General features: G+C 32.7%; 1 protein-coding gene across 2 annotated transcripts; it reads left to right on the top strand.

Annotated features, from left to right (window-relative positions):
• Positions 1 to 4599: 4599 nt before the first annotated feature.
• LOC137810786 (protein IQ-DOMAIN 29-like) lies at positions 4600 to 10026 on the top strand. Of its 2 annotated transcripts, none has more exons than XM_068612214.1 (7): positions 4600 to 4916; positions 5402 to 5528; positions 5698 to 5994; positions 6343 to 6531; positions 6756 to 6836; positions 7544 to 8546; positions 9778 to 10026. In XM_068612214.1, the coding sequence occupies exons 2-7, from the start codon at positions 5430 to 5432 to the stop codon at positions 9807 to 9809; spliced, it is 1701 nt and encodes a 566-aa protein (XP_068468315.1). In that variant the 5' UTR covers positions 4600 to 4916; positions 5402 to 5429; the 3' UTR covers positions 9810 to 10026. The 2 variants fall into 2 exon arrangements, with proteins under 2 accessions (XP_068468315.1, XP_068468317.1); XM_068612216.1 differs by having other exon boundaries at positions 4655 to 4916; positions 5389 to 5528.
• Positions 10027 to 11392: the final 1366 nt, after the last annotated feature.

The raw sequence follows: 11392 nt of genomic DNA, 5'->3' as shown, positions 1-11392 counted from the left end.
ACCCCATGGTCATTACGGTAGAAGTTAAGAACTTTGTAGTAGTGAAGACCCTGGTAGATAAAGGGAGTTCCATAAACATCCTTTACTCAAGAGCGTTCTGAGGACGAGATTCAATTGCATGACAAACAAATCGTAGGATTCTCTGCTGAAAGAGTCGATAGGAAGAGACACATTGACCTTGATATAAAGTTTGGGGAAGAGACTCTGAGTAGCCGGAGAATAAAAATTTGATACCTCATTGTTGAGGCTAACACATCGTACAACATTTTTTTAGGCATACCATCTTTGAATCAACTAGGAGCGATAATGTTCACCCCATAGTTAGCCATGAAATTTCCATCGGTTTTCGAAGACATCGTAATGGTCCATGTGGACCAAAAAATCGCTAGATAATCTTGTGCCTACATCCCGAGCAGTCAATGTTGAGCACAAAACACCGGAAACCGAACACAAACATCATTACTTTAGTAGACCTTAACCCAAGGATAAACGATGAAGTCCGGGTGGAGCCAGGGGAAGACAACATGATCATCAAGCTCAAAGTGGACAATCAATGCACAAACATGGGCACATTCCTGACACCTTTTGAGGCCGAGAACATATTTGAAACCCTCACCAGGAATGTCGATTTGTTCGGTTGGACGACCATTGACATGCCAGGCGTAGACCTACTGGTTATGTGCCACAAGCTTTCAATCTATTGTGAGGCAAGACCAATTTCACAAAAGAATAGGAAGTTGGATGATGAGAATAGACAAGTAGGAAAGAAAGAGGTCAAAAAGTTACTGGAAGTCAGTTTCATCACTAAAGCAAAATATACCATGTGGCTCGTGAATGTATTCATGGTTAAAAAGCTTAGCGAAAAGGGGAAAATGTGTACCGACTACACAGATGTCAATAAGGCATGTCCAAAGGTCACTTATCATTTGTCGAGTATAGACAAACTTGTCAACAAAATGACTGATAATAGAATCATTAGATTCCTTGATGCCTACTTAGGTTACAATCAAATTCAGATGTACCAAAGGACAAAGAAAAAACTATCTTCATGATCAACAAAGCCAATTACTACTACGAGATCAGAGATTGATGGACATAGTACTCAAAAGGCCTTATTGGACAAAATGTCAAAGTTTACGTGGACGACATGGTGGTCAAATTCGAGTCGTGTTAAAAGCAGATTGAGGACCTAAGTGAAGTCTTCACCACACTTAGAAGATTAAATATACGGCTAGACCCCGACAAATGCATATTCAGGGTAGAATGTAGTAAGTTCTTGGGCTTCAGGTTGACATGTAAAGGGATAAAGGCCAACACACACAAATGCCTAACTCTATTCGAGATATGTAGACAAAAAGATGTCAAGAAAGTTCAAAGACTTATCGAGAGGCTGACGTCTTAGTCATGATTCCTACCAAGGCTAGCCAACAAGATGATGGCGATTGTGCATTTAATGAAGAAAGGTTCCAAATTTGACTAGACACCCTAGTGCAAAGAAATTTTAGCCGAATGAAGAATTTTCTAGTTGCCCCTCCCGTGATCCAAAATTTTTCACCTCACCATCCCATTTTGGCATACCTCTCGGTATTAGATGAAGTTGTAAGCTCAACTTTAGTACATGATATAGGCGGTGAGTAACAACCTGTCTACTTCATTAGTCGAACCCTACAAACAACAAAGATGAGATACCAGAAGATCGAGAAGGTTGTGCTTGTATTAGTTGCCACAACATGACTGATGAGACGTACTTTCAAAGCCACCAGATTATAGTAAAAATAGATTGCCCAATAAATAAGGTTTTATCCAAGCCTGACCTCGTGGGAAGGATGATAAACATGTTGATAGAACTGTTAGAATTCAACATTAAGTACGAGTCGAGAGGACCCCTCAAGTCACAATGCCTAGCTGATTTCGCGGTTGAGCTAAGTCCAGAACCAATGGAGCATGGCAACTCATGGATCCTACATGTGTACGAATCCTCTAAAAGTAAGGAAACTGGGCATGGATTGTCTTGGAAAGTCTCAGAAAGGATATGTCCTCGTCGTTATGTGCACTCTTCGATCTTCCAGGTGTCGACTCCTAGGGTACTTGGTTGTCGATCTTCGATCAACAAAAGGGGGATACCTATAAAAGGGTCCTCCCACAGTCAGTGTTCAATATCAATAATTGAGGGTATTAAATGCTTATCTTTGCATGGTATGGGTCAAGCTATTTATAAAGACGTGTTTTATCCTTACGACAGTAGGCCTAGATTAACACCGTTATCACAATTAGTCTGACATCCAGTACAAACTTTACCATGGTAAATGACTTACATGTCCAAGATGTAGTCGAACATACCTAATATATCTCGGCCATGACCGTGATAATCATGACTGAATTTGTATTGGATGTCAGACTAATGAAAAAATTAATTGTGATAATCGTGTTAATCTAGATCCATTACCGCATGAGCCCAACACATTTTTATAAATATGTTGACATATACTAAGTACATTTAATATCCTCAACAATCGAATACCAAACACTAACTTAACCGTTGAAAGACTTTTACATGTACTCCCTTTTACTAACCAAAGAACAACGACCGAGTACCATTAGGAGTGGATCCCTAAGGCTCTGTTTGGATTAGGGAGGGGATGTGTGAGGGTTTGAGGGAGTGGATGTGTGAGGATGTCTGAGGAAAGTGTGAAAAAAGTGAAGGTGTTTGGATTGTGGTATGTTAGGGTGGATGTGTGAGGAAAGTTTATGGGAGTTTGTGAGTGATGTGATGGTTATGAAGAAATTTTAATTTTTTTTAAAGGTGTGAAATGTTACTTTACAGATTAACCCTTGCCTATTAAAAAAATTAATAATAAAATGAGTTGTTTTTGCTTAAAAATGAAAAACTTTCACACATTTCGTAGATTTAAAAATTATAATTAAAAAAGTATATGTTAAATGTAAATATGTATAATATAAAAACTATAATTAAAAAAAAATATGTATTCAACAAATTAAATAAAAACATAACTTCAAGTAATAAAATTGAAAAATAAATCAAATCTTATATAAATAAAAAGATATTATTTTTTAATATTAAAAACCCTCTAGAAATGAAAAATAAAAAAAATACCACAACAACAAAAATATAACGTAATTAACAATAAAAAAAATTCATAAAAAATTATAATAAAATAAATTATAACTCATAAACATAATAACTATATATAGAAATATATTAATATAAACATAACAAAAAAAATTGAATTTCAAATAATTTCTTTAAATATTAAACATATACTATAAAATTAAAAAATAAATTACATCTTATATAAATAAAAAATTACTATTTTCTAATATTAAAAAACCTCACAATAAACAATCTAAAAATACAATAGTAACAAAAATATAACTTAATTAACCATAGAAAAGGATTCCATAAAAAATTATAATAAAAAATAAGAATAAAAACGTATTAGTAGTATAATCCGATATAGTTCAATAATTAATTATTATTATTTTGTTTTATTAAATATTTGTGTTAGTTAAATTTATTTAATAACTAATATTTATAATAAAGTGTAGTTTTTATTAATAAATTATGTAAAAATACGTGAAAATATATTAATTATATTTTCAGTTTCTAATGAATAATTTAAGTTAGAATAAAATTATTTTAAGTGATGAATTGTTTTTAGGGATTTTTTTGTATTAAATAAATTAAATATTTAGTATAAAATAAAATGAAAAATGTTTAATATAATCTTTTGGTGATGACCATGATCAACCCAGGTAATATTTTCAATTTTAATTAGATATAGTATATTATTTTCTTTAAAAAAAACTAAATCCAATCACATTTAATAAAATATGAACTTGAAAAGTAGGTATCACCTGATCTACTCTAATAACTAATATATAAATGGAAGATTTTATTTAACTATATGTTTTTTTTACACTGATTTATAATATTTTATAAAATAATAAACAAACTTAAAACTTCTTTAAAATTTATTATGATTTGTTTCTTCATTTTAAATATTATATATATATATTATATATATATATAATATATATTATATATATATATATATATATATATATATATATATTTTAAACATTGTACAATAAATTTTTTAAAATACTAATACATTCAAATGAAGCATTGTGATACATTCAAATGAAACATTGTGATACATTCAAATGAGGGTAAATTTGGAAATAAGGGATGGTGACATGGCTTTCTCTCTACATCTCTTCATTTTGAGGGGAGAGCCTTCACTTCCCTGCACATCCCTTGATCCAAACCATAGATATCCACTCACATCCTTCCTCTTGAACAGTACATCCATGGAAGCAAACAGGGAGTAAAAGACCGAAGAGCATACCCACCACCAAAGACATATCTTCACAACCTATAAAATCAAATTATAATAAAGTTTCTCTTATTTTTTTATTTTTAAATGGTATCCAGTTTAATTTTATCTCATAGAAAATTATTCAATTTTAAAATATTTATATAAAATTGATCTAAATATACTCACAACCCTAATTATTATATTGTTTACATGAAAGTATCGAGAAATATAAAATGGGCATTAACGAAATTCAAATTTCAATTTTTTGTTTGTTAATTTTTTTAAGAAAAAATATGAGGTGGTTCTTTTTTTTTGTTCAAAATTGAAACCTCGTTAGAGGAATCTGTGACGTTTTGCTTTTCAGCTTCAGCCATACTTTCTCTTCCTTTCATGTCCCTTCAGGTTCTCACTGTTCCCTTCGTTGCAACCAAAGCGGCAACTTTGATCCAAACCTCAGCTCCAGCCATACTAAATCTCTTCTTCCTTCTTATCCTCTACTCTTCCTAAGTCATTCTTCTTCCTAACACTTTTCGCCAATTTCCTCACTTTTTCTGTTTCATTTCTTCACCATTGGAGGTATAGGGTTCTGCTCCTTCTTTTTCTATTTGTGGGTTTGACCCTCTTTCTCTTATCCTTGCTTTTGTGTGTTGTTGATCTGAATCTGCTGTATTGTGTTCCACCTTAGCTGCATTTGGTTGGGCTTTTCTATTTTAAGATAAAAATTTATTGATTTTTATTATTTTTGTGTTGGGGTTTGCTGATCTTAATGCTTATTCAGGAAAGACTTAAATTGACTCTTGGTTGGTGCTGTGTAGAATTAATTGCAATTTTTGTTAGTTTTGACTTCGAGTTCGAGTTATTGTCCTTTTTTGTAAATAGACTTCACGGTTCGGTTTTGGATTTTTCAATTACTCTACGAAACTTTCTCGCTACATAGCTGCGCACTCATATTTCCTTTTTGTAAAATGTATTTATGTTAGGGTATTAGTGTCTTTAGCTTTAAATTTTAAATTTATGGTTGGTGAATTTAATTTTGTTTGACATCTAGTTGAATCTTGCAGATTTTGATGCTTGAGTTCTGTGGTTGACATGGGGAAAGGAAGAAGTCCTGGCAAATGGTTCAAGAACTTACTCTTGGGGAAGAAATCGTCGTCAAAGTCTACTTCATCAAAGAAGAATGATATTCTTGTAAGGATGTCGTGGTTGACTTAAGTTTTGTGTTTATGATTTGTTATAATTTTATAAAGGAAACTACGGAGGGAGAACGTCTAATTGTTGTTTCCTGTGATCTGTGTTTGTGAGTGCTTAAACTTTTGAAATACTTGTTTTGTAACTGTTTTCTATTTTGTGTGTTTAGAAACCATCAAGTGATAAGGATGTGGTGGTGTCTTCTGAGGTACCTGTGTCTGATCCACCTGTTAATTCTCTGCTGATATCGCCGCCGCCGCCGATATCTGGAGCTAATGATACTAAAGTAGTGCTTTCAGAAAAGGAGGTAGTTAGTAGATCTTCACTTGATAAGAATGTTCTTTCAACTGGAGATGAAGAGGCTAAGGTGCAGGATGTGGCTAATTTTGGATCTCAAGAGGATACTGAGAAACTTCAGCTTACAGAAGCAGCTATAAAAGTTCAGGCCGCTTGTAGAAGCTATCTGGTGTTCACCCCCTTGCAATTATACATATAAATGCGTAGAAATATTTACAGATACAAATGCAACCACATTTATTTCACTTTTAATATTTGAGATTTTCAGTTATAGAGAAAAGGAAAATGTAGGTATTTCATTCATTTATAGTCATTGTCTTGTCTGTTCTGCATTTTGTGTTGGATTCTTATTTGAAATTATCGTGTCATGATATATTTGATCAAAACTTGCCCTGCTCATTGATTCTTAATTTGTAAGCTATTGTGTGCAAGTTTCGTAAGCATTGATTCTATATTTGGGAAGTTTCTATATATATGTTACTGAATGTAAAATGTGACTCCTACATTTTCATTGAAGGCTCGTCAAACATTTCAAACTCTCAGAGGTGCCATACAACTACAATCTCTCATTCGTGGTCACTTGGTTAGAAGACAAGCTGTTTCTGCTTTATACTGTGTGAAGGGAATAGTTAAATTTCAAGCATTGGCTCGTGGTTGCAATGTTAGACGTTCTGATATTGGGCATGCAGTCCAGAAAATTTGTAAGGTAAAAGTGCTTTAACTAATTCATCAATTCGGTGATCTGTGCATTATTTTCCTTGCCATTCTGGTAGAAAAATTTCTCATTGATTTAGTATCCAAAGATTTTTTCTACCATACAGTTGGCATCTTCTAGGGACTTTAAGATTTTATTTCATGGGGTGAATGTCTTCAGTTACGTTTTTCCTGCTTTTCTATTCACTAATTCCTTCTTCAACATGTTTTTGTCAGGATACTCATTGTTCAAATTCTATTTCGGTAGTTTCATCCTCACAGAAAGAGAAGCTGTCTGAAAATGTATTTGTTTGCAAGGTAAAAATCGATATTTAATGCCCCATAGGGGATAAATAGGTTATTTTATTCTCGACAAATATCTGATATATTATTTATTTCAGTTAATTAAAACTACTAGATATTATTACCAGATAACAATGTTAGTGTCCATGAGATTTCTCCCGCTGTCTTTAAAAACATGACAATTTTGTCTCAACTTTTGGGCTCATAACTAACCTGTCTCTAGTTCTATGTGCTATGAGATTAAAGTTTTGAACTTGTTTTGGTTATAGTTATAGGTTCATGATCTTGTTCCATACCAAATTATTCTTTTATTCACTGTTTGCTTGTATTGAAGTTTATTCATCTTTCAATATTCAATATTTTTTTCCTCAAACTGCTTGCCTGTGCAATGCATTGTGGAGCATGACATTAATGTTCAATGCTAGTTCCAGTAATTATTAATGTTGAATGACTACACTAATGAGTTAGATTTGGTCACTGAACCTGTAATAAATCTCATGATTGTTGATTGGAAGTTGATTTAACAATTTTTTTGGTCAATTGCCATTTTTACTTTACTCACTAGTTACTGATTTTTGAATATGAATGCTATAACAAAGATTGTGAACAAATGGTGTACTTTTTTGCTGTTCCCTTTTAGTTCATATTGTTCTGAAACTATGTTATCTAATAATATTATTTTGGTTTGAATTAAATCTCATTACGTATGTTATCCATTTTAGCTTCTGGCTTCATCCCCATATGCAGTTCCTCTATCACTCTCCATTGATCAAGAAGAAACTAACTTGGCTTGGAAGTGGCTTGACTATTGGACACAGTCACACTTTTGGGCACCTCTTCCTGAATTGAAAAAGAAATTTGATTCAGTGTTTGATGAGAAAAATGGAAGTTCCCAGACAGTTCAAAGGGGACAAGTTAAAAGAACTACTCGAAAATCTTCTGCTGTGAAAGCTGACAATGGCTCAGTTTTAGTTGCTAACAGATCTAAACAGCGTCCAAAAAAGGATTCAAGCCATCCATTGCCAACAGCTCAGGAACACCCTCAAAAAGAAACTGCGAAATGTAGTCTTGAAAAAAAACACGCACATAATGTTTCAAATGGATCTGAGGTTGTTAATGAAAAAAGAAAACACAGCAGTAGAAAGATTTTAGATCATACTGTCACTGATGTTTTAGAGCAGGGCCCAAGTGCCTCTTCAGAGAAAATGGAAGATTTGGCAGTTGCAAAGTCAGAAAAGTCTGATCCTGAGAAGGGTCATGGACAGCCAGCAAAAGATGAGAATGATAATGAGCCACATCATGATCCTATTGCTGTTTCAAAGACTAGCGTGAAGAAGGATGAAAATGAAAAAAATCAAGGAGTTGGTGAGGATCGGAACGGTGGTGATGATAATTGTATCAGTAACAATTCCCAGAGAAGAGCTTCACTACCTGCGAACTTTAATGATCAAGATAATGAGTTATATACCACTCCTGTTACTCCAAGGCTGCCCAGTTATATGGCTCCTACCGAATCTGCAAAGGCTAAGCTCAGAGGACAAAGCTCTCCAAGATTTGCTACTGATTTGGTAGAAAAGAGCAATACAACCAGGCGACATTCACTTTCATCCTCACTCAATGGCCGGTCAGGTTCATTTTCCCCGAGAGATGAAAGGCTGATGGCTGTGAGTGGCAGAGGAGTGATAAGGTCTGATAGATCTCTGTCATCTTCAAGGGATGGAACTGGTAAGCATTTAAGACTGTTCTTTGTATTTTTTTATTAATTGATTGGGTGAAGCTCTTGGTTTATGTCTCCTTCCCACCGAAAATAAAAAAGAAATAGATTATGATAGACATTTTTGGAGTACACCAATACAATAGTGACATGGATAGATATAAGTATCCATCTTCATAAATGCATACTTAAATTATTTGCTTGTATGTATTTTGGTGAGCAAAAGTTTTGCTGATGTTATAAATGACTTACTATTACAAGAATATTGCTAGACTACTACTACTAAAGCTCACTAGCTTGTTTGAAAGTTATAATTTTTCTTTCTTTTTTACTAACAAAGGTCTTTCCAATGCAAGCTACATCTTGATTCTGGCAATTAGCAAAGAAGGAATTTTAGTACTCATAATCTCATAGGAATTAAGACAAACAAGCAATTTAAAAGATGAAAGGCACATCAAGAATCAATCTCGAGAAATTAATCTGGATCTTCAGGATCTCTAATCTTCCTCTTTCCCCTTGCCTACTCCTATTGTGCCTTTTTATATAACCTTTAAAGAAACCAAGGCAATTAAGTCTGCCAACTGTCAAGTATCAATGATGCCTTTATGTCATTTATCACCTTGTGGCAGAATTTCATAATTGAAAATTAGTGAGTAATGGATTCATATCAGCAAATGATATGTTGATATTTTCTATTATCTTTCAAGCACCACAAGAATTAGGTGAATAACATTTTTGCAGGGAAAGTTGTTCTTGATTTATTAAGACAGTTACAAGTGCAAAAAAAATAAAAAATCCTTGTAGAACGAATCAAATCTTAATAAAATCTCTCCTTGGAGATTCTTGCAATGAGAAAGATTGCTGCGGTACCCACTAAAAAGATCTAGAGTGAGACCTGAAATTTTAGGATACAGATTTGATTTGGTCAAATTTTGTCAGCCACCATGCATATAACTTTTCATTCTCCTAAAGACATGAACCAGCCTGCATGTATGTTTTAGATTTTTTTTCTCAACTTTCTATAAATACCAAAATTAGCTCAATGATAGCTTGTAAGGTTTATAGGTCTCAATCATAATTTTGGTAAAAACCTTAACATTTTGTGGAAAACCCAATAGGAATTAATTTAATAGGTATAAATAATTCCCTTAAAATATGTTTGTTATAAGTGCCCTCTGATTTGTTATTTAGGCCTTTTTTCTTGTCCCATAAATAATTCACTATGGATATTATCAATTTCAGAGAAGTTGATCCAACCTCAGTGGAGAAGGTGATTCTACCTTATTTTCAAGGCAAGGATACTTGAAGGAGGTAAAAACTTGAATAGTTAAACATGGAGATTTACATTACAACATTGATTTGATTTTCATTTATATTTATGGTCATGGATAAAGAAAGTGATATTGTGATCAGCGTAAGATATCAAATTTCTTCTAATAGGACAGGAATACTTTGGTGGGTATATATTACGGATTTAAGCTTATGTGCTTATTTTTATGTTGTCTATTGCTTAAAAATTGGTTCTAAGTTCAATTTTCAAGTTTAGAAGCTTTTTCTGATCAAATTTCGGAATTAAGTTATCTGCAGTAGGAAAATTCTGCAGTGACATTGCATCAAGCTTAAAAATGATTACGTGATTTTTCCAAAAACTAGCATAATTGTTTGAAAGCTTTTTACTTAAAAAATAATTCTCAAGAAAATGATCAAATAAAAGGGTTTTTACTTTTAGATTTGGCCACATCATTACACTTGTTATAGTGAGTATGACAGGGAAGTGAGTGGGCATCTGCCGAAAAATAAAATAGAAAGATTGACTAGAAACAATATTGATGTAATTATGATTTCTCTCAAAAAAGATTATATGATGAGACAAATTAAATATACTAGCAATAACTAGAAAATTAATGATTCATATTATTTTGATAATTTAAGATTTGTCCAACAGACATTTATTTTTATCACAATTCTCAACTGTTGGTTATGTAATTATGATTATAAGTGTATTTTATATTTTTAAAATTAAAATGCAATTTTTCGGAAGTTTCATTTTTTCTGGTCACAATTCTTGGTTACTTTCCAGTTATTTAAGAACAGGATTTTTTTGAATGTAAAAAATATTTGGGTAAATTTATTTCGAAATGAATGGGATGTATCCAGAAATTTTCTAGAGATGAGAACAATAAAAGTAATATTTTGATTCAACAAAAGAAAAAGAAAGAACTAATGTGACATGATTGAGTTGAATCCCTATGAGTCAAATAAGATAGTAATTTTTATCACTAACTTAAAAGGTACCTTTAAGTTTAAAATAAACCGAGCCAAACACACCCTTACACTCATAAAAATACGATTTTGAAGTATACGAGAAGCAATATTTTCTCATTTTAGTCAAAATTTAGATTATTTTTAGGTTTTTATTATTTTATAATGCTTAAAGAAACACATGAAAAATTATCAACAAGAGGTCAGTGTAGACCCTTTTGTGACAAACCCATGTCCAAAGTTTTCTCTGGAATGTTGTCTCTATTGAGGACAAAATAGAGGCTTCTTCTTCCTGCACCCCTACGTGTTTCTTCCTGCATCCCCTCAATTTTGTAAATCCCAAATTTGTTTCGAAGCAACTTGTTGATTTCCGGATTGCTGAATCCGGAAGTCTAATTTTTGTTACGGATTGATGGATCTGGAAGATTACCGGATTCATCAATCTGGAATATTTATGGATTTTTCGATCCGGAATGTAAAAAAATAAATGCGAATTTCTCATTCTGTAAAATTACCGAATTGCATTGTCCGAAAGAAGAAAGAGTAATGTGGATTTTATGTGTATTTTGGAGTTTTAAAAAATAGTAGGGATATT

Source organism: Phaseolus vulgaris, chromosome 2, assembly GCF_000499845.2.
Source record: "Phaseolus vulgaris cultivar G19833 chromosome 2, P. vulgaris v2.0, whole genome shotgun sequence".
Lineage (NCBI taxonomy): Eukaryota > Viridiplantae > Streptophyta > Magnoliopsida > Fabales > Fabaceae > Phaseolus > Phaseolus vulgaris.
The sequence above is the reverse complement of the archived record's forward strand: the minus strand, read 5'-3'. Positions and strand labels throughout refer to the sequence as shown.

Bases quoted from the DNA above. Each gene is read 5' to 3' on its own strand.
- LOC137810786 (XM_068612214.1), top strand. From the start codon at position 5,430: ATGGGGAAAGGAAGAAGTCCTGGCAAATGGTTCAAGAACTTACTCTTG. The intron at 5,529-5,697 runs GTAAGGATGTCG...TTGTGTGTTTAG, and splicing joins CAAAGAAGAATGATATTCTT to AAACCATCAAGTGATAAGGA. The intron at 6,837-7,543 runs GTAAAAATCGAT...TATCCATTTTAG, and splicing joins AAAATGTATTTGTTTGCAAG to CTTCTGGCTTCATCCCCATA.